This window comes from Plectropomus leopardus, chromosome 19 (assembly GCF_008729295.1).
Source record: "Plectropomus leopardus isolate mb chromosome 19, YSFRI_Pleo_2.0, whole genome shotgun sequence".
Classification (NCBI taxonomy): domain Eukaryota; kingdom Metazoa; phylum Chordata; class Actinopteri; order Perciformes; family Serranidae; genus Plectropomus; species Plectropomus leopardus.
In genome coordinates, this window is record NC_056481.1 from 6,200,921 (window position 1) to 6,227,094 (window position 26,174).

At 41.9% G+C, this 26,174-nt stretch overlaps 1 protein-coding gene across 1 annotated transcript; it reads left to right on the forward strand.

The window, feature by feature from the left end:
• The first annotated feature begins 190 nt into the window (after window positions 1-190).
• Window positions 191-25,659, forward strand: hs3st3b1b (heparan sulfate (glucosamine) 3-O-sulfotransferase 3B1b). Its single transcript, XM_042508318.1, is given in 3 exon segments — window positions 191-1,026; window positions 24,896-24,993; window positions 24,996-25,659. Coding segments are annotated over 3 exon segments (1,203 nt in total). The 5' UTR covers window positions 191-439; the 3' UTR covers window positions 25,514-25,659.
• The last annotated feature ends 515 nt before the right edge of the window (window positions 25,660-26,174 follow it).

A 26,174-nucleotide genomic window follows, 5' to 3' on the forward strand; every position in this document is an offset into this window, starting at 1 on the left:
TCATCTCCATACCGAGGCTCCCACGAGCCGGCACCGCCTGCCCTCGCCTCTGATTGGTCCGTTTCTGTCAACAAACGGCTGCATATTTACTTTGAGCGCATCTATTGGCTGCTGCGGGTGTCACTCTCCCGCGCGCGTCTCTATAAGGTCTCGTGCTCCGGCAGCAGTTTTGACAAACCTGAGATGAGCGTGGAGCAGCACCGCGGTGTGCCTGACGCAGCTCAACCACCTTTCACACTGTAACTATGAGTGCAAATTCATTCCTGGATCTATCACTCTCTGCGCCTTTATTTAGACTAGTTTTTATTTGTTAGTTTTATTTATTTGTTTTTAGTTTCAGGTGAGCATGTGCGTAATTTTGCGAGGATTGCCGAGGTGCCACCGGGAGTGAGTTGGGGCAATATGCGCCGCTTGGATATGATTTCCACCCGAAAGGCTTATGGAATATAGCCTGATTTGTCCCAACCTGCACGCCCTCTGGTCCAGCCCCGTGAAGAAGAAACTACTCCTGCTCAGCATCATGTTTTTAATCTGGGTCTACATGCTGTACTCCTGCGTGGGCTACTGCTCCACCATGCCAAGTTTGGTGGTGGACAGCTACCGGGGCAAGGAGACCGGTTCGGCGGCGGTGGGCAAGAGGACAGAGAGCAGGACGGACCTGGTGTCCAGACTGCTGTCCAAACCGCAGCCGTGGGAGGATATAGAGAGCGACTACGAGGAGCCGTCCATCAGGACCGCCGCGTCCAGAGACCTGCTCAATAACGAGCTGGAGACGGAGAGAGCCGAGGACTGGGACGAGATGCGGGCCGAGCAGCTGCAGCAGAGAGCCCCGGAGCCCAGCGCCATGTCCAGCTTCTCCAACGGCTCCGGGAGCAAGAAGCTGCCACAGGCGATCATCATCGGGGTGAAGAAAGGAGGCACCCGGGCTCTGCTGGAGTTTCTCCGGGTTCACCCGGACATCAGAGCCGTGGGAGCGGAGCCACACTTCTTCGACCGCAACTATGAGAACGGACTGGAGTGGTACAGGTAAATACGATAATTTAGATACTTTCATCATGATTTAATGTGCAACAATCAAAATGCATGCTTTTGGTGCTTTTTTAGTTGATTTTATTACTCCATAAAACAGCTTTACAGGGGAATGAGCAGCGCGGTGCTGCAAAACAGTTGATCTTAAAGCCAATACGCAGCTCGACGATGCATTTTATCACATTATTATAGTGTTTTGTTTTGTTTTTTTGCTACAGAGAATTTTATTTTATTATGTTGTATTATTCTAAAACATTAAAATTGTTAACTACAACATGCTGAGACCTTAATTACCTACAAATTGACCGCAGCAACATTCATTTGCACCCAATAAGCACCAAATTAATATATTTAATATTTTTATAATTCAGTAAATTTATCCCAAACTGAACCTTTTAAGCCAAATTAACACCTTTACACTTTTGGTTGTCACTCTTGCTTTGTGTCCTTTTACGCCTCGAGCTGTTGCTCACACACACACACACACACACACACACACACATACACACACACACACACACATTCTTCTTTTATTAATTAATTGGATCATTTTGACGTGTGTTTAAAGCTTATTTTATTATTTTTTGTGTGTATCTTTGTGTAAAGTGTTGACTTTGTGTGAGATTGTTGGGCTGCTCGGGCGCAGATTACAGTGCGGCTGGCCTGTTTTCCGCGATGTGCAGTGATCTCTATTGGACACAGTGCAACACTGCAGCTTCATGGTGTGTCTTGAGGCTTTTTTGTCGAGTTAAAATGTGGAAATACTTGGTTTTATTAATGTTTTGTTGCGATTATGGGTCGTCTTTTTGTAAATTAGGTGGGATTTATTTGAAGCACTTGAAGTTTGGCATTTGGGGCGAGACTGCGCAGATTTGATCTTTGTGTTGCTGTTGCATTTGTGAGCGCAAAATCTGACGCCACAGACTTTTTAGACTTTATGCATCGTGAAATAAGACTTAAAGTGGGAGGCTCAATTTGCGCAAATCTGATTGATTTCAATATGATAAGATCCATAGGAATTCTCTAAACATTTTTTGATTTGTCAGATCACTTTGTAGAATTAAAAACCGTGAATATTGCATTTGTTTTTATCTCGTAGAATATTTAACTTAATTGTGTTAACAGATCTAAAAGCTTATATCGGTCTGACTGTTCTCGTGTCAGTGGCCTCCACAGGCCTTATGGCCAACGCTGAGAGGAAAAGGGGATCTGCAAGACAAAGTGAGGATCCTTTGTAGAACAAAACTCGCAACAAAACATCGTCAGAGGCCGACAGACCAACGTTAAACTTTACATTTACATCACAAAGTGCTAAAACAATAAACAGTCGACTCCTTAATAAAATAATGGATAAGTAGTATTCAAAATTCCCATCAGTTTTACAAGTTTGTTTTCAGGTTTTTTTTTCTTGATAACGTAAATGTTAGATTAGACTTGTGTTTTTTTTTTAAATCCACAAATAAACAGGCCTATAAATCGCCCATGGCCGAGTAAATATTGATTTGGATTTCACTTAAAATCAGTTAATTATTTTTTTCTACATTTTGCAACTTTTACATCAAAGTTGTGAAAAAGTCTCTTTTTTTTAATTCAACTTTATCTAAAGTTTAAAAAGTAGAAGCTCATCTACAAATGGATTTTAACAAAGAAAAAAAACTTTAGGTTTTAGTGGCATGAATGAGCGGCTCTTCTTTTACACGTTAAATATGCAAAACCTCGAAGGGGGCCCCTGCAATGTCCGACATCATGAAAAAAAGAAGAGCCGAATGGGGAAGCAAGTTGGCAGCATTCAGAATAAAGACACAGCTCCTTGATTTGTGCGAAGTTTCCTGCCTGCTTTTGATAGAGATTTACTGCAGCTCTTTTTGGTTGGAGTTTGGTTTGAGGCTGTTATTTAACTTCCACCTATACAGCAACTTTCCTGGTTGTGGAAAAGTGCTGTCTGCTACTTTTTCGGCCTTGAAATCTAATACTTTTTTAAAGTAAAGAAGTCATGACTCAAGGTTTTCTGTTGAGGTGGAATGGAAGCATATTAAATTTTTGTTTTAGAGCTTTTTTCTTTCTCGCTAGTGCCAAAAAATAACCTCATATGTTCTCAGTCTCACTCACAGAAATACACAAGGGCATAGGTTTCTTCAACATTTGGGGGACACATATGGAACAGAGGATCTGGGGGCTCTCTGGCTGAGGATTTGGAGTGTCAAACATGTAATTTCTTACATTATGGTGAATTTTTAAACACAGATTTTTGCAATTTTTTGCATCTATTTGTGCTTTTTCAAAATTTTGTCAAAGTAAAAGTCCTGTGCTACTTTTATGGTCTTACAGGGGGGACAAATGCACATGCTCTAAATATTGAGGGGGACATGTCCCCTGCGTCCTCCCCTAAATCTACACCTATCGAGAACTTTGCATTCTTCATTGAAAACAAAACTTTTTAAAAAACACTTTAGATATTTTTTGTAATTTGAGGCATTTCATACTTCATGCTGCTCGGCCTCACTCACACAGAGAACCAAGGTTGTAAGTTTTGTTTCAACACTGGAGGGGACATGCATTTTTAATCAGTGTTTTTAGGAGGGTCCCTCACCAGAAAATTCCTGCATTGTAGAGATGCAACAATTTGTGCCTTTTCTGCATTAGTTAATGGTGAAAATTACTTTTTTTTGTTTAAGTAAAAGTCCTCTGCTACTTTCAATTTTTATGCACATGCTCCAAATACTGAGGGGGGATGTGTCCCCTGCATATCCCCCGAAATCTGCATCTATGTGGGAAACATATTTTTCACAAAAAACAAACTTTTTCGTGCACACGTCAGATCATTTTTGTCATATGGGGTGATCCGTGCCAAAAAATGACCTCATATGCCCAGATTCACTCATAGAAATACACAGAGAAGCAAGGGAGGTTTTGTTTTAAGATTTTCAGGGACGGATATGACAATGTCCTGCATTTTGACAAATTTTTATGCACCGATAGGTGTCTTTTCTGCATCAATTTATGGTGGAAATGTCATTATTTTCACTGAAAAAAATGTTAACCAACTTGAAATGATTACTTAAATCGGTAATAAATAAATGAATCAAGTTTTTTGGAATCAAGTTATTAAGTTCAATTCATGATTGAACTTAATAACTTGATTCATTTATGTGTCACCAACTGAGGTTGGTTAACAATTCTCTTTTCAAAGTAAGTTTGTTTTTCTTTATGTTCTAAATATGAAGGGGGACGTGTCCCTTACTTCAGACTCAGAAACTACACCCATAGAGAACACATTTTTCATGAAAGCAAAACTTTTTTGAGAAAACTTCAGATCATTTTTCTCAAATAAAGCATTTGGTGCAACAGGATATCCAAACAGTGACTTTTATGCCATAAAGAGTTCCATTAACTTGTTTGTCTCTTATAGAAGTTGCTCTCAGACGGTGTTTTTGAACACTCACATCTGTCCTGACACAGTTTTTTAACGGAAGAGCTGCAGTAAAAAGTTTCAGTGGAACAGCTGGTGAAAGCAGTCCCTGTAGTGGAGTAAAAACAGTTTTCTGTTTCTCGAGCGAGGATGGACCGAGAAAGGAAACCGTACTTCAGTCATGAGCTTTACAAAGTTTCCCATTAGGACAAGACATTGGAGATGACTTTATAGAGAATAACGTAGGAATGTCCCAGATTGAGTGGAAATTGCGTGGTATTGAAATAAACGCTGTGGGAATATGATCTGATCATGGCGAGGGTCATTTACGGAGGCGGTTATAGATGTGTGTGCGAGTTGAGCAATTCACCTCTGCTTGTTTGCTCATTTTGCACAATCTCCCTGCCATCCACTGTTGCACCATCTTCGCCTCCCACTGACGGACGCACATTTGGAGCTGGAATTCCACCCAGTGAATGCAGCCGTAGAGGGAGCAGCAGAGAAGACTTTGAAAATGAATGGAGGTGGAGATAATAACGAGTCTTATTGTGGATTTCTGATGACAGTTTTGTTATTTGTGCCAAAGACAAACACATGATTCATGCTTTTGACCGAGGGGTGCTTGTGGCAGGAGGTACACATTTTCACAGTGAGGTCATGCATGAAGTGGCCCCTACACACACACACACACACACACACACACACACACTCATAGAGAGAGACAGAGAGCTCAACAGGGTGGTGTGACTGTGTGTGAATTCATTATTTCACATTTTCTATTTGCACCTGTTTAGTGAAAGTCGACTGGTTTTTATCTGATGGCGATAACTTATCTTCAGCACATACATTAATGGCAAATTCAATGAGTTAAATCCCAGAAAAATTAATAATCCAAACACAGCAGAAAGTAGAGCTCAGGGTCATCAGTGTGTGCAAGTTATCTTGTACGTTTTTTATGTAATTTGTAGCATTACTTGTTAATTTTTTAACTTTAAAAAATAGAAGAAAACAAAAAGACTTAGTTATACAAGGCAGGAGACAAGTTCTCAAAACCAGGAGACAAAGTAGACAAACCGAAAAACATTAAGTTATGACACCCTAAAAAAACGCCAAAAAGAAATGCCATACATATTATATAACAGAAGTCAGGGTAAACAGTGTGAGCAAGTTACCTTGCATGCTTTTAATTTGCTGCTATAATTTGTCGCACTAAAAGTTAATTTTTGCACTTTTTAAAACAGGAGAAAGAAAAAAGACATAGGAGGATCAAATGTAGGAGGCAAGTTGGACAAATCAAAAAATATAAAGTTAAAAAAGACTTTAAAAAAGGAAGAAAGAATAGTTTGAATAGTCTTTTTACTATATATGAGTATTCTAATTAATTTGGCGTTTTTGTTGTTATTGCATAGTCCTCTTTGGCTGCAAGAATACACTGTAGGCTGAGGCGTCATTTCCACAAAATCCTATTTGTGTACTCCTGATTTTCAAAAACATTATTTTTTTTAAACTACCAAAAATATCTGTGATACACTTCTGTTTGGCCGGCTGTCAGATTCTGCCTGAAAATGTGAACTGAGCAGCTCTGAAATATAAAAAAATGCCACAGAGGAGTAGCATATTTAGCACTTACAATTTAGCATGATGAACAATATAGTTATTTCCAGGATTTTGTTTTGTTAACCTTAGTCACCGAAAATGTAGGAATGCAGGAAATGGGATACAAACCTCACTTTGGGGGTGGGGGGGTTTTATTGTGTGCCCCCCACTTCTCAAACCAAAGTTACGCCCCTGTGAAGAGATGACAAATCACATCTCATTAAGCTAACTACTTTTTCTTTCCAAATTTGCGGTGATTTTGTTTGTTTTAGACTTTATGGGTTTTACTAAAAAGCAAAATCACCTTTTGTAGTAGTTTAATAGTCTTATTCAGTTTCTACATATTTACACTTTGTCGAAAAGGTCATTTCACGTCAAACAAACTCATACACTCTTTCCACGCTGCTCCACTTCTCTTAAACGAGAGGTATTTTATTTACTCCTAACTCTTGTTGACTGCGGCCCTCATCTCGCCTTGTCAGTCTGTGGTGCACGTCGCTCTCTTCATATTCCATTTAGCCCTATTGGCTATGAAGGGGCTTTGATATGTAATTACTGCGCTGTGGTTTTGCTGTCGTGTCGCGGGCTCTGGTCTGAGCTCGCTGTCAGGGCCCGGCACTGTTGACGCTGGTGCTCCTCCCTCAGAGTGGCTTTAGCATTAAACAAGGAGCTTGGAACATGTTGGGGAGAGCGCAGTCGTGCAGTTTGTGGCCATATGGGTGGTGCGAATTGTAGTATTGTGAGGATTTCTTTTCCAGTTTGTTGATCTCTGACATTTTTAGTTGTGAGCTGTTCTGTCGCACCAATGCAATATATGACTCTGAGCCCACACACTGAACTATGTAATTGTCACTGTGTGATGTGGTTTGTGATCAAAGGTTCAGACGCTTTCGAAGGACTGGTGGGACTGAACCGGCGCCATCCCAGAGCAGGATGTCAACCTTTGTATCTAGTCTGTGATAAAACACTGTGGAGGTAAACAGACTCACAAAGCAGCGTCAGTAAAAGCTACTTATAGTGCCACACAAAAAAGGACAAGCTGTGCATTGTTGAAAAGGAGGCACCCTAAAAAAAATCACGTTACGCTATCAGACTTGCTCTCGGAAGTCTGTTTGAAAGCCGTTATCTAAAGGCCGGTCCACCCCCGCTGGCAGCCGCTGAGCCGGAGTCAGTCTGCAGCTCCCGGCCATGTCAGGGACAGTTCTGGATGGGTGCACGTCCTTTTATCTGCTCACCACGGGGTGCTCCTATTTCCATGTAGGTGACCCGTCCACTCTCTGTTGCCGCTGACCTCGCCCTCCTTCCTTCCTCCAAAAGAGGCCACCTGGTTCTATACAGCTCCAGTGAAAGGCATCAAATTCACAAAACATCTCGTGCTGGTGTTTGCATACACGGGGTACTGTGTAGAAAGGTGTTGTGTTGGCCGCGTGGTTCTGGCTGGCTCAGCTGTGAAGCCACAAATAATTTTCATCTCCGGTCACAAAAGAATCTCAGACAGCGTGCACAAATGTCAGCATGGCCCGGCTCCTCTGGGATGGCCAGTATTGATTGGTCAGGCCTGATTGGAGGTAATGTGCGGAGATGGGTTAAGGGCCTTTGACTGGGGTCAGACCCACGTCTGCTGGCTGACAGCGTCTGTGTGTTGACCATCTGCAGAGCTACAGAAAGCTGCTGAAACCTACAAGCCCCACTGGGGATTTTATAGCTGCTCCTTGCAGGATACAATTGTGTAGCAGCATGGGTGGATTACAGAACGCGCCGACCAGGCACACAGGCTCCCCTGGTCCTCACCTGCAAAATGTCACTCAAAATTAACACGTACGGACCACGAAGAGACAAAAAACGACCACAAAGAGGCACAGAAAGAACACAAAGGGATGCAAAAGAACTGCAAAACTATCACAAAATCGGGCAAAATGGCTACACAAAGACACACAAAACAACTACAGAAAGACTCAAGACAACAACAAGGAGATGCAAAATGAGACAAAAATGTGAATAAAAGACACAAAATGACCTTAAAGAGACACAAAAATACCTCAGTAAGATAAAATGACCTCAAAAACTCACCAAATAACCACCAGAATACACAAAATGACCTCATGGAGACACAATAATATCTTATTAAGATAAAATCATCTCAAAAACTCACAGAGAGACACAAACCAAACACAAGTAGATACAGAATGACTACAAAAGACACAAAATGACCAAAAGAAACACAAAATTGCTCCTGTAAAACCCAATATGACCTCAAAGACACACAAAATGAATACAAAGATACAAACTGACAACAGAGAGACTCAAAATAACTACTATAATACACAAAATGTCTCAACGAGACATAAAATGACTACAGACACAAAACGACCAAGAAAGATACATAATTACTTTAAATAGGCATAAAATTACCTTTATTAAACCCCCAATGACCTTAAAGACACTTACAACATAGCTGTGCCCAGGAGCCCATTGACAAATAATCTGCCCATGTATGGCAGCACAGTTTTTAAGCCTTGTTTTGTAAATTCGGATGATTATGAGCACTGAAACTTGAAGTGGCTGTAACCCAGTTACAGCTCTTCAGAGGACAGAGATGAATTCAGATGATTAGATACTTTGGCGCTCTGATCGTTTCCTGATTCCTGGAACTCCTCGGCTCCTCCGGGACCGAGCGCCCGGCCAGCCAGCCAACCGTACAGCTGACAGCAGGTTCACATCCTCCGCTCAAATCCAGAAGCCAACACGACAACAAGCAGTTTGAAACTGTGCCTCCGTGTTGGCTAAACTTCCACCTTGTGTTCCCAAACGAGTGGATTATTTGTTTCGCTCTCAGCACCTCCCCCCAAACATCGTCCTCAAATCCCTCCCTCCGTTCTCCAGCTGTGCACTTGCTCGGCTGGAGTGTAAGAATAGTGTCATGCTCGGCTCGTCCAGTCCCGGGCGGGGCTCGCTGCAGGCATGCGGCTGTGTCTCAGAGCGGCCTTTGGTCAGCGTGGAGGGACGGAGGCCCTCTCGTCTCCCCGCTGCCTAAGCTGGCATGGCTTGCCGCGAAAATGGAGATTGACCGAGGGGTGGAGAGACAGAGAAAAGGCAGCTTTCATCCCCAATTTACAAGCGGTTAATTGTGAAAGGGGAGACCTGTGGAGAGGGGAGTGGCGGCGCTGAGCTGTGGTGGCCTCCCGATGGTGTCCAGTGAGCACACCAGTGAGGACAATATGGCCGCCACAGACAGGAACCTCCTGCTGGAGCAGAAGAAAGAGACTGAGAGGAACTGGCTGTCAAACATTCACACTCTCCTGAATTGAGGGTTTTTCCAGTGCTGTTATATACGGTGGCCGATGCAAAAACTCTAATGGCCCTGTATAGAGCCAGTATGTGGTTTGTCCTTTCTAGGCTACCATAGAAACATGAGGTCATTTTGTGTCTCCTTGTGGTTGTTTTGAGTGTCTGTAGTTGATTTTTTGTCTCTTTGAGATAATTTTATGTCATTATTGATCATTTTGTAACCCCCTGTGCCTGTTTTGAGTATCTCTGTAGCTGTTTTTTGTGTCTTTATACTCATTTTGTGGCTCTTTGAGGTCATTTTGTGTCTTTTTTGGTTAATATTGAGGTCATTTTGTGTCTTTTTCAGATCATTGTATGTCTGTTTGTGGTTGCTCTGAGTCCTTCTGTAGTTTTTTTGAGTGTCTTTGAGGTCATTTTGGGTGTTATAAGAGTAGTTTTATGTCCCTATTGGTCATTTTTGTCTCTTTGACATTCTGTTTTTTTGCTTGATTATGTACTTTTTTGTGTCTCTTTGAAGTTCTTTTGCATCTCTTTGTGGTCTTTTTGTGTCTCCTTGTGGTCGTTTTGAGTCTGTAGTTGTTTTGTGTGTCTTTGAGGCCATTTTTGGTCTTAGAGGAGTAGCTTTGTTTCTCTTTTGGTCATTTTGTGTGTCGTTGTTGTTATGTGTCTACAACATAGCCATGTCTACAGACAAGGATCTAATCTCTATGTTGATACGAAGGACACTCCATTTAGGGTAACGAAAACACAACTATTCTTAATTTCAGGTGATTATTCACTAAAGAAACAATACTTATTATAATATATCCCATTTCTGCAAATATATCCCCCTAAATCATTTTCTATGCAAGTCAAATACAATAAAAAAATACTCATAAATAAGTATTATTGGAGAGAGAGAGGAAGCATAGGCCATACAAATGCTCCCTCTGTGCTACGTGTGAATTAGGCCCATTTTAACAAGGTGATAATTTGGATGTTGTTGCACATGTCAGAACAGAAACAGACATCCTCCCTCCAGAGTTAATGGTCATTCATTGCTGCTAAATAAACACTCTTTAGCGCATTAAAAAAGTTTCCCTGGAGACTTGGAGAAACTCTTATATGTTAATCATTCGCCGTTAAAGATAAGTTAGTGGCGTCACTGCTGAGAGGAAAATGTAGTTGAGGAGAAGGTTGCGGAAGAGGGGAAAGTGATGACAGTAAACCTGTAAAGCCGCACTTGTCCCAGGTATTAAGTCCCAGAGGTAGCCATTAGGGTGCTGGAGAGTGTGCCTGCCTCTGGGAAGAGACGACACACTCACACAGAGAGAGAGAGGGAGGCGAAGGTCTCCGGAGGTTTCCATTAGCCTGGCAGTAAAAGAGCAGAGCTCATTAGGAGCCCTGAGTTGTCTCTCTGCACCGCGGCTGCTCGACACTAGTCACTCTCTCCATTTAGATGTACTCCCAGAGCTCGCTCTCTCTCTCATAAGAGCTGTAAGAACACTTCAGCTCGACTCCAAGACAACCTGGCCAAACTCGACTCACTTCCAATTATTTTCCTCCAAGAGGAGTTTTTCTCTCACTTGTTTAGCTGATGGGAATCAGAAGTCAGCGCTGGAAAACCGCACACTATCTTTTAGAGGCGGCAACATCACAATGCTGCTATCAAACATTTCTGCTCTGAGTTTTTATTTTAGAAAAACACACAAAAAAGAAGGATATCCAAAAACATGATGGCAGATTTGAGTAAATTTGGCCAGAAGTTAGATTGTGGGTGCAAGAACAAGTAGGGTGTGGATAATTTTCTTCTTTTAAATTATTATATTGAACCCTGTCTTTTAGCAGGCTGCAAAGTTTAGGTTTATGTTAATATATAATTAATTTGACACAGAAAATATAATGAGGGAAACATTATGCAGAGCAAATTACGTTTTCTGATAACATGAGGAAATGTTGCCACTTGCAAGTTGCAAAAATGTTGATTCTAAACACATCAGCGAAATGTTCACTGATAACATATATGATTTAATTTCCACCAAAATAGGCAGTCTTGCCAAACATTTTCTACTCATGCTTTGTTGGTTATTTTTTCTTTTTAAAAATGCTTTTATTGTATTCTGTCTTAAAGCAGACTCTCTTAACATTGCAATGTATAATATAGAGCCTTATTGAGCATAATGTATCTGCGGTTTTCTCATAAACTGCTGTACTTACTCGAATGGAAAAAAATCTGGCATACGTACCCTGTGATTTCTATCTCTTTGCATTTAAATTCTTAAAGGCGCACTCCTCCAGTGTTGCACATTAAGTTCAGTCAACTTGTCATTGGGTCTTATTCTCGGCATTTGAAAACAGGTGTATAATATTTTCTGTGGCTCTGAAAGAAGCTCTTCAAAGTCTATGTCTATGTCGTCAGGATTTCCAGATAGGTCCAAGAGAATTAAAATTTATTACAATAAAAGTCTGTTACAATGCTGTGGACATTTACAAAGTAGTTTTTACAGAATCATAAGTAAAATCATCTGATTGTGCCTTTTTTGGCTATAATTATGCGAGTGCTCTCTAATTCTGGGTGACGAGGAAAAAGATATCAAGTGAAAAAAAACAAAACTTTATTTAGCTGTTGAAAACAAACATCTTCTGAAGTCTTCTGGCCAAGTGCTGACATATAGCATTAAGTTAGCATTTCTCATATGTCTTCCTGTATTTTGTCTTTACTCCCTTCCTGACTCAGAGTTAAACCAGATCCTGTTTCACGTCTAACCCCTGATAGCTCACTGATAGAGACACAACGGAGGGGTGAAAACATTTGTCATCCACAACCGCTTCTTGAATGAAACCCCTGACACTGAGCTCCGAGCTCCGATGTCTGCTTTTGGCAGCACTTCGTAAGCAGAAATGGTTAAAAAAAACGTAGCCTGATGTTCTTAACAGTAATTATCTTGTCTTCGGGGTGCTCGGAGATATTGCGGGAGACAACATCTAGGCTCAAATCCAAAGAAAACTGCAGGGATAGCCCGAGGATTTCTGCTGCCACTCTTTCCATCACTAAAAGGCGCAGGTTAATTGTCGCGCTATCGTTACCCAATTTAGCTAATTATACGTTAGCTCAGGAGGCGAGCTGTCTTGAGGAATTTGTAAACCATTAACCTGCAAAAACAGCTGCAGTGTGAGGAAGCAAAATAAGAGTCCGAACACGCAGGAAGATGGTTTTCAGCTCACTGAGTGACATACAGTAGAGAGGAAATCCCCTCTTTCTCGCACACACACTTTGTAGTTCACCTATCTTCAAAAAGGTGTGCAGGCAGTTACAGATGACAGCCAATTCAAACAGGATGCAAAGTAGCTCTCTCTCGCTCTGTGTGTGTGTGTGTGTGTGACTGTGTGCGTCTAGGGAGTGGGGGTGGTGGCATGTATGTTCTTCTTCAGTCTGTTTCATCTTTTATTCATCTTTGCTGTAGCTAGATCAAGGAGTCATGTGCCTCTTGGTGCATGTCAAGTGTCAGGAAATCAGTCAGAATGGCTGATTGTGCCTGCACACGCACACAAAAACACCCAGAAATGCACACACACACACACACACACACACACACACACCAAGCCTTCACCTGCAGCCTTTCATTGTTGTTTTCCCCTGTTGTTTTTTTATTCCTTTCACGGTTCGTTGGTTTTATTCCGTTCGAGCTGTCAGCCAGTCGCGCCCTCATACTGATGGAGCGGCTGGAATGTGTGGCTAGCTGTGGAGCTAACACCTTCAACAAACACCCGGAGCAAACACACTGATTAGTGAGGATTACTAGCGCTAAACAAATTCTGAGTGATATCGCCAAGTGGTGGATTTCAAAGAGAGCGTGTGTGTCTGCTGGCAAGAGTTTGCAGTGTGTTTCTGGAGCACACAGTGAGTAGTTTGCTTGCTGCGGCAGTGTCAGGTGACTCATCTTGTATCGCATGTCAAACAAAGCGGTGAGATGTTACCAAAACGATTTGATCTTTTAGCTCTCTTAAAAGAAAAGTGTGTAAGATTCGGGTGGATTTAGTGGGAAACTTATCCCAGTAGGAATTCCTTTAGTGTTTTTGTACAGGAGGTTTTTGCCAGGAGCCAAATTATCCACAGAGGTCTCTGACTTTCAAAAATAAATGAAGCAGGTGATTTAAATGGGTGAAAACACTGAATAAAGCAGTTTCAGACTAAAATTTGTGTTTCTCCAATGCTGTTTGGCATGTTGGAGAATGGCTGTTAGCCCAGCACCTGCTTATGTGTGCTCATCTTTTTTCTTGGATAAATTAAGAACCAGACATTCAGGAGGTTTTTACTGGGAGCAGAATTAACCACAGAGGTCTCTTCCACCCCGAAACAAAGAGTCTCATTGATTTAAATCGGTGAAACATTAAATAAAGCAGTTTAATGTTAAAAATAATTGTTTTTCCAATGCTGTTTGGCATGTTGAAAATGGGCTCTCAGTGTGCTCACATTTTGTTCTGACAACAAGATCCCTTTAAGCCTTAAACTTAAGCCCTATCAAGAGCCAGTGTTTGGTTTGTCCATTCTAGGCTACTGTAGAAACATGGCAGTGTAACATGGCAATCTCTGTAGACACGGACCTGCTCCCTATGTAGATATAAACGTCTCATTTGAAGGTAACGAAAACACAACAGTTAAATCAAAAATATTTCAGGTGCTTATTCAATAAGGAAAACATACTTATTAAATCGTATTCCATTTCTGCCAATATATCCCCCTAAATCCTACACAATGGCCCTTTCAAACGATGGTGTCTCTCACCTCTGTTGAGCCAAAAAAAGGAAGCTTTTTTGGGTGACATCTTTGAAAGCCTGAAGAAAAAAAGCACTTCTTTAAAAGCATGCAGTTGCACATTCATGAGAGGAAGGGGGGAGGTATTTCTACTTTCTACCCTCCACCATCCCTTTCACCAACTCCTCTGTTTTATTTATACCACATGGTGGGCTCCTCCGCTTCACTGCAGGGTTATTAACACTCGGTAATTCCATGCAGCCGTCTATGGCCACAGGCCGATGCGGTTCCAGGCCCCGAAAAAAAAACTAGCTCCACACATTCCTGTGTTGTTTTTCGAAGGTGCCAAATAGCAACAAATATACTCAAAAACAGATTTTCCGAGTGGGAAAAATGATAGTCACTTATTGAATTGAATAATTTGTGCTTGTCACGCCTCTGCGGAGCTGCCCATCACGAGTCGACCACAAAGAGTAGAATGTCTCAGTCTCACTTTAAGTATTTTGAGGATGTAACAGAGGGGGGTATCTGAAGCTGTGGCCGGGAGTAATATGCTGTTGGGGTGTCTGACCCCATGTAGTCCATGACATTATATGTGGTGGTTAGTTCTCTATTTATTTATTCTACTTTACTAGTGTGTGATGTTGCCTCCAAAACCAGGCTGGGTATGAGCCCGAAACCAGTCTGGATGGTCTGTGACCGCAAGGCCCGACTCCCCCTCTCTTTCCCTCATTCTGTCTTTTCCTCCCTCCGTCATTCACTCTCTGTCTCCTACACACACTCAGGCTGTAAGAGACAGTACGATAAAAAAAGTTTTTAAAAAAAAGCTCTACTCTGACGATGCATGACTCCCTGATTCCTGTAAAAAATGATGGATGGACGGGTTGCGTCGGTCGGGTTAACTGCTCTGTTTACATGCAGGGTCAGTAGATTCCCAGGCTGCTCTGACATAGTGCAACTTCTCGATGCAGTTAAGGGGTCTGGGAGCTGCATATATCAACCACATCAGGACTCCAGAGCAGAGTTTGGGTGTCAAAGTGTCATGGAGCAAGAAATAAGATGAGGACTCCTATCAGTCTGGCCATTGCACTTAGTATATGTTGTTCTGGAAAGGCTTCAAATGGCAGCTTCATCATAGTTTGACCCTTAATCCTGTTGTGCAGTAATTGGCCATTTTCCTCAGACTCCCTTCTTTCCATCTTGTTAGTAGAAATATTCTCATTAAGTATGTGATACCATTGCCCAAATGTGTGTTTTTATTTATCCAGTTGTGCTTGAGGTCATCTTTTATCCAAAACCCACTCAAAAAGAGCCTCGATCTTCTAGTTAAAAGTGAATTTGTGAGTTTAGGCCACCGTTTCCCAACCTTCTAGGCTTATTACCATTTATAGGAAGCAACTGCCAACTAATAAAAAGTGATTCACCAGACAAAATATGGTTTAAAAAAAGTTTTGCTGCACAAATATCTTTTCCTTGTCAGTTAGGATTAGAGTTTTCAGGTATATTATTACATTACACCGGAAAAGGGAAGTAAATTACTGCATCCTTTTGGGTGTCATAGCTCCATCCCTGCCGATGGAGCCGATAAATACTTGTGACTACTGTAGAGTAATTTGTCCCGATTGCATGTAATACAAAAGCCAAACGTTGGTGTGTTTTTCTCCAGTGGGAAAGAGGCTTTATGTTACGACACCTCGATCTGTCTCTGTCTCAACCCTCGAAGTAGGGAGCCATTGGTTAAGGCCACCGTCTATAACTTCTCCTTGAAAATGACATATGCTTCTTAAAAACTCCAAAATGGACTTTTGACCCGCTTTTGGACCGTGATCCACCAGTTGAGTACCACTGTTCTAGGAGACAGGTCTGAGGTAGGGGTGTAAACATTATTACTTATCATAAATCTGATATAAGTTTTAGGGATATGACATTGATTCATCCATCCAAACCAAACTCTTTGTCAAATCTGTCAAACCTAAGCAACTCTCTCTTTACTCATATATCTCTAATGGTATCTTGAAATATAATCATGGCATAACAAGAAGGAAAACTCAATCCCAGGAAAGAAATACTAGCGTTAGTACCTAATACCACTAGACAAGGGCCCCAACAGCATTCCCAGTAATCTGGAAGAAGAATTTATCTTTCAGACTCTCCTCATTTTAACCGCACCATCCCATGCCGGGCTCCACCATCCAGGTCTGAGTGTGTGATACGAGGCCAGCCTGCATTATTAATCCTTTTAGCAGACAGATGATTCAGAGGGGCTTCCACTCAGCCACCTTCCTGAGTTTCCAGTGACACCATTATTCAGTGAAGCCTGTTAATTTGAGACCTCGGGCTCGGGAGGAGCTCTGACAGTTGACTCTGATCAGGCTGAAGAAGTCGCTGCATCACTTTGGGTTCATCGTGCGGGTGTGTTGTTACAAGCAGGTGTCGAAGATAAATAAGAGCAAAAGTTTGCATAGCTTTTGGTGCCCAAACGCAAAACCAGAGACGTAAAAGACAAAGATACACACAGACCCCCTTCAGCATTCACTCCTGCAAGGTCTCACTTTTAAGCACGGATCTCTGGCTCTTCTCAGCCAGGAAATGAACTGTCAGAAAGCTCTAAGTGGCCGCATACTAACACCTGGACTCCACTCCAAGTGCTTAAAAAGAGCGAAGCTTCTGTAGCTGCAGCCGGAGCTCTTCTCCCTCTCTGCGTCGGAGTGTCCCGGACCGACTGCACCATAAACCATCCTCTCTATTCTTTTAATTTACAGCCAAAGCCATGCTCTGTGGTTAAATATAATGTCAGACTCCAGGCAAAGAGGAGTGTATTTCAAAATGTCTGGCTTCTGTATGTGCTTAAATGCTACTTTGAAAAATATTCAGTGAGCCAGCAGAGGCGTGCATGCCTGCCTCCCTCTGTAGTAGTGTGTGTGCATGTGTGTGTGTGCATGTGCGTGTGTTACATAAACATGTTGCTCACTTCAGTACCATTTCATAGCATGTGGGCTTTTCCTACAGTGAGCCCAGAGCTTTAACCCTTTGAAACCTGGAGCAACATCACTTCTCTTGTGCTTCTTTCGGAAGCCTTTCACAAGTATTTCATCCTTTGAAATCTGAGGAAATTTCTTCAAATACATGGGGAAAAATGCAATAAACCACTTGTTAAGAAATGTCTCACAGATGAGAAGAAATTAGTAGATTTAGAAAATTATATTTAAAAAAAAAGAATAATTGTAGTTTTTGAAACACTTTTTTCCAAGTCTTCTTTGCTTTGGTTGTTTAGTTTTTGCTTTCTTTTTCTTTTTTTTTAAAACTAATATTCAGGAAATTTTCTTTTTCTTTTTACTAATTTCTTGCTATTTTTTGGATCATTTCTTCTTTCATTACCCATGTCCTTCCTCCCGTGCTTTTAAAAGCAATCAAGCCAATTTGCTCGAATTTTAAAGGGTTAAGTGAATGCTGCGAAGAACACTGCTTTTATTTACCGGTGACTCATCCATGAATTCATGCACCAAACCTTCCATATCTGCATGCATCATCTATCAGCCTTTCCACAGCGTTTCTAACACCAGGAGAGGTTTTTAGATTGTTAAATTTCACGCATTGTCTTATAAAGGACATGCATTTTGTTTGAATTTGTTTCACTCAACCACCTCTCGTCACCAGGGTTGAAAAGTTCAAATTTATAGCTCTGAACGAACAAGTGGTGCTCGAGATCCTTATCGTCCAACAAGGGATAAAGATGTTTCTTTGTATTTCCTGAAAATGCTTATACGTCCACTGCACTGGTTCATGTGAAGGGCTCGGGTAAGAGGCCCTCGGAAAAGAAAGGCAGCCTTTCAGTACCTCTGCTCTCATTTCCTCCCTCTTCGTCTTCCCACTTGTGAAGTGTCACTTTGCCATTGGACCTCAAGGTCTGATTGTCAAGAGGTCGGGGGAACCTCTGGGATCAATGGGAAAGAGAGCAGGGTGAAGACTGGAGACTTTGGAGTGTTTTCATGTGATCAAAAGTCAGGAGTTTAGCATCTAGACATAAATTGGTGATAACCTGGTGATGGCAATGTTAACCGAGTTCTGGCTGATGTTGGGCCAGGACATTTTTGATAAAAGCCCAGTGATGGCTGTGTTGGCAGCTGGAATCAGGCCAGTTTATTTGGCCCAGTTTTTGGGTGTCATTCAACCAACCAAACAAGGCGTGACATAGTTCTCCTGGCATGCCGAGTTTGGGCCGATGCTGGGCCAAGTCATCTTTTAAAAGAGCCCAGTGATGGCTATGTCTGCAGCTGGAATTGGGACAGTTTATCCAAGTCTCAGACGAGGTGGGCCACCAAACGTAACCTGACTTATTTCCTCCACAGCATGCCTAGTTTTGGCTGATGATAGGCCAAGTCGTTTTTGATAACAGCACATTGATGGCAGTGTTAGTGGTAAGAATCGATCAGGTTTATTTGGCCAGATTCTGGGGCGTCATTCATCCCAAGTCTCAGCCAAGTCAGGCAACCAGATGCTGCCTGATTTATATTTTTGGTATACTGAGCTTGGGCCAATGCTGGGCCATGCCATTTTTGATAACAGCCCAGTGATGGCAGTGTTGGAAGATGCAAAATAATTTAACCTGAATTTATTTAAATCATCCCAAGTCTAATTCAGCCTCTTGTTGGAGTACTGGTGTTCACTGTTGTTCACTGTTGTTTTGCATGGTGTTACCTCCCACGAGGAGATAACACTCGCTCCAGCGTCTTCAATCCATAGAAACCAAACATCTTTAGCTTTAAATGCCCATAAGAGTATAGCCACACCCTGTCTTCCCCGGTGGATACAAAGTGCCCTCTGATTTGTCTGTATTCAAATAAACAAACCCTAATTTGAGATTCAAATGCTTTCAACATCCAGACATGTGAGACAATTGAAAACCCTTTGTATCGAACAGAAAATCGACAGACGCGCGCCAAATAGCTCTTCTCCTTTTGTCTATGAGTAAAGTAGTCATTTTGTCAGGGATGCTGTGACACAGACGGCTCGGTGGCAGCCCGTTATCATCAAATCAAACATGACAGGAGGGAGGCAGAAAGCATCAGACAGAAATAACCCTTTTTTTCCTGCCTGCCGTTTATCTCCAGCGGGATGAGGGCTCTTTAAAACACAGGCCAAAGGGCCACTCCGCCGGCCCCTTTTTGATGCTGTCATGTGACAAGGGCCTCTGCTTTGTGTCTTATCGCTGTTTTTGGCATGTCTTTTAACTCTGGAATATTCTCAGTGGACGGAGGTGCAGAGAGGCTGAGAGCGAAAAAAAAGTCAAGATATAAATCATGTGAAAGTACAAGCAAGGAAAAAGTTTGGAATCATGATATTTAAGGTTACATTTGACTGTTTTCTCTTAGTTTTGTTCTTATTCATGATTTATTCCCACTTTGTTAGTACGCATTGATTTCTGGGATTCACCAGTGTTTTCTTACTTTTGCTCTTCTCCAAGGTGGCAGATAATTTAGTGGTCGACAGCAGACTTACCAAAAAATCTTGTCCATCCATAAATTGTTTTTCCAATGCAAGGAAACATATAAATATATATTTAAAAAACAAAAAAATGCATGAATTTTAGAAAATCAAACTTAGATTATGATTTGAGTAATTATAATGGTTGGATTATTAAATTCCAGGGCGACAGAAATACTTCACTGCTTAGTCCATTGATCCCAATTACTTTAATTTTTGTGACTGTGCGCCCCTCTGATGACCAGTGCTGGAAACTAAGTACATTTACTCAAGTAAAACTGTTCTGAAATGAAAAATGGACAATAGAGCAACAATGGAATTGTAAACATGCAATATAAAATGTGATTAATCGCAATTAACTGTTGAAATTCAGTGATTAATTTGGATCATAAAAATTAACCACTTGACGGCCCTATTAAGTGAACAAATTTTGGTAATATCTAATAATCATCCCAGGCTAATTTTACGGTCATTTTATTGTTAACATTTACTATTTTCTTTTGCAATTTGAGGGTCATTTCTTGGCAAGTTGCTCATTGTCTTTTTACCCATGTTTTAGAAGAAATTAATTTCAGGTTCCAAAGTGCTTGAGAAAGCCGTCTGAATGCAGCACGACAAAACTGACGTTGATCCAGGTGTTAATGGTATTAAGAATGCTTAGTGCATCTGGAGTTATTTTTTTCTCTCAACAAAAAACTGGAAAAAACATGGGAGAAATTTAAGAGTATGTTGCTGCGTGAGGCCGATTGTTTTCCTTATTAGACAGTCTGTGGAGCCGCTGGTATCTAAGGGGGACAGGGTGATGTTTGCAGGGCAATTTTGGCACACGTTCCACTCAAGAGCCCTCCAAAAGGCTTCTCTCACTCGAAGGCCGAGGAGGACGGAGAAGTGCTCCACTCAGCCCTCGATAAACACCCCTTCCCTCCCTCCTTCCCCCCTCTCCACCCTGCCCCCATCCCCGCCCCGCTGCCCTGACCACTGCCCCGCTCACCCCTCCACTCAGGGACAATGGCTCACTTTCAAAGAAAAGCAGGAAAAAAGAGGAGCCCGGTGTCACAGAATTGCCTGTTTGCTGACGGAATCTTTAAAAGCGGCACCTCATAAATCAAAAAGGAGCATAATAGGCATTGTTTCTCCAAGAGCTACTTGTCCCACTAAAATCCCCTCCTCTTCTCTCTCATTCTCTCTCTTTTTTTTTTTTTTTTACCTCTTTGGCACAGAGAGTGGGCAAAGTCAGAGGTGGAGATTTTTTATTAGGGGGGTCTCTTCTTGGCACTTTTTAGGGGTTTCCTTACTTTCTTTCTCTCTTGCTGTCCAACCATCTCCTTGTTTTATGTTCCTCCAACCCCCAACACTTGATTTAAAAAAAAAAATCCCAGAGCTTGGATCAGCATAATCTATCACTATGCACATTGTAACTCAGGCCTCCTCCCTATCTCCGTGCCGCATTGTCATGTGGAAATCGGATTAGATGGGAAGCCATTTGCCTCCTCTGTGTCGGCTCTGGACTCTTTTTGTATGTTAGCACAAGGAATGACAAAAAGCTTGCAGGCAGTATCACCATTGTGCATCGAGAGAATGAGGAATAGCGCACAGTTTCAAGTCGAGCATGTTTGGTTTACATTCCTTGAAGACATTCAAGAGGGTTTTAAGTTGTGGCAGAGAATTAATGTGTGTGCTTATTATACGTTGTTTGCATCTATCTCCACAGATTGTTTGCACGCGGAAAGATCTGTCATGCTCTTGCATAAAACCGCATGCTGACTACATTTTGATTTGGATTAGCTATTAATGAGCTTTGGGCTGGACTGGCTATCAGGAGCACCGGGAGAATTCCCTGCAGCCTGACCAGATGATTGGCATAGCAACCCATTGTACGTTTCTACAAACCACAGATATGTTGCATTTGTATGTTATTATGTAGCGGAGATGCTGAAACTTTACATTTCCTTAGATTCCAACAACGCGGTGGTTATGTTAAGGTACAAAAACACTTGGTTATAGTCAGGAAAAGATCATGTTTTTGCCTAAAATGCCAAATTTGGGTGGCACAATCATGGCTAGAATGCCAGCAATGTCCGGCCAAAAAACAACCACTTTTTGGTGACACAGTTTCAGCTGGAAATGCAGCAGATGTATCACTAAAAACATGCACTTTTGGTGGCATAATCATAGCTGATAATGCCGCAAGTGTCTCCATAAAACACAACTGCTTTTGGTGGCATAACCACAGATGGAAATGCTGGCAATAATTCACTGGAAACGCTTGTGGTGGCCCAATCACAACTAGAAGTGGCATTGATGCCTTGCTAAAAATCCCCTGTGGCATAATCTGGGCTGGAAATGCTGCAAATGTCTCAAAACACCCACTTTTTGTGGCACAATCTCCTCTTGAAATGCAGCGATAGTGTGCTAAAAAAAAACAACTTGTAGCACAATCACAGATGGAAATGGTGCAGATTTCTTGCTTAAAACACCTGCTTTTGGTGGCACAATGGCCACTGAAAATGCAGCAGTGTTCCGCCAAAAAACACCTGCTTCATAGATGGACGTGCCACAGACGTTTTGCTAAAAGAAAAACACTGAATTTTGGTGGCACAATCATCTCTGTAAATGCAGTTGATTTGCAAAAAACATCTTCTTTTTGAGGCACAATCACAGCTGCAAGTGCCTCCAATGTCTTGCAAAAACATCCATTTTTGGTGGTCCAAATGCAGCTGGAAATACTGCGGAAGTCTTGCTTAAAAATTAGATAATTATTTGTGTGCACGTAAGACACATTTGAATGTTTTTTGAAGCTGTTTTTGTATGTAGTAATAAAACTAAACGCTGGTCTGACGTTAGATTTCTGGCTTGTTTGTTTATAATCCCAGTCTGGCCCTGAATGAGCTTTTGGAAACAGCTTTATTCCCCCCCGTCTACTCCATTCACCCCTGTGTGTCAGCAATCAAGAGCATATTATCATAATTAGATCACTGGCACTGCATTAGGATTACACAAATCTGCCAACACCATTTCCATGAGGCATTTTATTGGTTACCTGACGTTACCCTGGGTATTTCTTTCCCTCCCTCGCCGTTCCCTTTCCCTCTCGCACACAAATATGTGCATCGATGGAGAGCCGATGTTCCATGAATTAGCCATGAGCTGGATGGACATGAACTAGATTCCAGCTTTTAGAGTAGATTTCTGAGGAGCAGCTGAAGCTCTGGGGAGGAATCGAGTATTACAGACTTCTGAGAGAACAGAATGTGTACAATATTGTGTTTTAGTTTTCTCAGCGTGGAAAAGTGGGATTACACAGAATTTGAATGAGATCGACTGCAAGAGTATTGTCCACATTGGGATACTCAACTTGCTTTGTTTGAGGGCCACTTTTGCAAAATGACAGAAGGCCAGGGGCCAGATTTTAGGCCATTTCTTGGATTTTAGGACGGTTTCAGGACTTCTGGACGTTTTGAAGATTGGGACATTACTAGGATTTTAGGATGTTTCTAGGATTTGTGGGCATTTATAGAATTTGTGTACATTTTTAGGATTTTAGGACATTTCTCAGATTTCAGGAAATTTTAAGCATTATGGGACATTTTTGGACGTGTCTAGGATTTTAGGCCAATTCTATGATTTTACAAAAAAATTTTTTATAAACAACCTTTATTGTGATGCTGTTTTATGCACTCTTGTGTACACTAAAAGTACAAAAAAATCCCACTGTGAATCACTTATTTTTGTTGTGAATTAGAAAATGATTTAGGGTGTGGGGGGCAGATTTGGCCTGCGGGCTGTAAATTTAGTATCACTGCTCTACACAATGGTGTGTTAGTGCCGTAACCTTAACAACAAAGGGTACAACAGGCTAACAGGAATCTTATCTGCGAGAGCATGTTCACATTGATAAGTGCCCTCGGTTATCTCATCCTTCCTTTGTTTTTTCCTCCAGTTCATTGCTTTAAACTTCCCTTTTGCTGTTTTTGGATGTTTGTGTGCCCCTTAACATTTTTTACTTCAGTGATTGTTTTTTGATGAGTAGTTTTAACTGTTGCAGTTCCCACTCCATAATCCGAACCCCTCCCATCCAGCCAGCACCAGAAACACACTCGATCACACATAGTTTTCTTCATTGCTCGAGGGGGCCAAAGAGGGAAAGGTGATCTGCGTCCCAATGTCAGTCAAACCACTCTTATCGCCTCCACCATAATCGAGCCTCTGCGGTCGGCCACCATTTGTGAAACCTAACGCTGAGAGAGCGGAGCGCTTTCACTTTTCCTTCAAAACCAGTTGTTCTCAAGTGCCTCTTGATTATACGTCTGCATGTAACATATCTGTTTAAAGCCCATCAGCCAGCTTTCACCCAAAACCAAACCCGCTCTTGTCAAAAAACAGATTGCCTTTCTGAAACAAGCCTCATCATCTTTCAGTGCTGTAGTGTGTCTTATTTTTTTGTGGGTTGTTTAGGGGCGGGGCACCGTGGCACAGCTCTGCCTGAGTCAGCAAGGCAAATTGAGTGTTTTTTCATTTTTGGCTCCAATAGTGTAAAGAAGAAGGGGTTAATTTTGATTAAGTCTAAACTCTTAGGAATATTACATCCAGTAACTAGTAAAATGGGCCCCTGGGCACAGATATGCAAAAGGCCCCACCACCTCTCCGACGTAAAAGCAAGAAACACGGACTTTGTGCTAGTTTTGTCTTTATTTTGTTGTTGTTTTGCATCTTTCTTTCGTCTTAATGCATCTTTTTCTGGTTTTCTTTCTCTTAGAGGTGTGTTTGTGTCTTGGTCATTTTGTGTCTCTTTCTGGTTGTTTTTCCTGATTTATAGTTAACTCTGTGTCTCTTGTCAGTTGTCTGATCTCTCTTTGAGGTAATTTTGTGTCTTCTTGGTCACATCTAAAAATTGGATTTCACACATGTTGAGTTAAATTATTTATTTTTAAGGCATTGTAGGCTACTCATAATGAAAATACTGAAGGGGCTTATCAGAACAGGTTAGATACAAAGAGAAGGGGATGGATTGAAGAGTCTAAGATGAGGTGAGAAGCTCCAAATTCCCTATTATGGTGAAATTTGGGGTCAGTCATGTTTAGAAATTCCAATAAATGTTTCCCTTTGTTTGATTATGCAGTAAATAAGGGTTCTGTTTTCTGTCAGAAGTGAGATATCTTATGAGTGAGTGAGCATGTTGATGTTGGAGAGCTGCCTGCACTAATAGGTTTTCGAGCCCTGTAATAAGGCTAAACAGGCTCGGTGAGTCATTGATTACAGAACACAGTTCACTCCATCAACTTGATTACATTATGCAAGACATTGCTCCACCTTACCCTCCTCCTAACCTCCTTTTTGTCTTTTTTTTTCTGCAGGGAGCTGATGCCCAAAACCCTGGAGGGCCAGATAACCATGGAGAAAACCCCCAGCTACTTTGTGACCAGAGAGGCTCCGGCCAGGATATCCGCCATGTCCCTTTGTCTTCGCTGATTGTGGTGGTGAGGGACCCCGTCACCAGGGCTATCTCGGACTACACTCAGACTCTGTCCAAGAAGCCCGACATTCCCTCTTTCGAGAGCCTCACCTTCAAAAACAGGACTACGGGGCTCATCGACACCTCGTGGAGCGCCATCCAGATCGGCATCTACGCCAAGCACCTGGACAACTGGCTGCAGTACTTCCCCATGGAGCAGATCCTGTTCGTGAGCGGCGAGCGTCTGATCACCGACCCGGCCGGAGAGCTGGGCCGCGTGCAGGACTTCCTGGGGCTCAAGAGGATCATCACGGACAAACACTTTTACTTCAACCAGACCAAGGGTTTCCCGTGCCTCAAGAAGGCGGAGGGCAGCAGCAAGCCGCACTGCCTGGGCAAAACCAAAGGGCGGACCCATCCGAACATTGACCCTGAGGTGGTGCAGAGGCTACGGGACTTCTACAGGCCCTTCAACATGAAGTTCTACCAGATGACGGGACATAACTTTGGTTGGGATTGATGTGAAAATCATAAGACTCTTTTTTTTTTGTTAATTTGTCAAGACGTTTTTTTTTTTTTCCTCTGTAATTCAATGGCAAGATGTGGAGATATTGCTATATATATGTAAAATGTACAGAAATCTATTTTATAATAATTTATTTTTATTTCTAAAGCAATTAATTCACTAAGCTGCCTAACCATATTTGTACATAACATCTGGCCCACATGTTGGTTTTTTTTAACATTCCTCCTTTTAATTTTGAATTCTCTCGCTCCTCCCTTGTGGTTCTGTAAACTCAGCGGATTTATCGGTGCTTCGTAATGCAGATAATCAGCGAAGTAGAAATTAAGGTGGAAGATGTAAAAGCACCATATTACGGGTACAGAGTGCTCAGAGAAGTGGAGAACACCTATCCATCCTCATTTATGTATGTATTATGATTTTAAGTTCATCCATTTTAAAGGAACAGTGTGTAAGATTTGGAGTCTCTTCTTCCCCAAAACAAACAGACCCAGTGATTTAAACAGTTTTATGTTAAAAATCAGTGTTTTCCCAACACTGTTAGTATGTTGACAAAGGGCCACCAATGGGCGCTCACCTTTTTTCTCTGATAGTTTAAGATCTAGTCGTTCAGGAAGTTTTTACCGGGAGCCGAATTATCTGCAGAAATCTCTTTCCC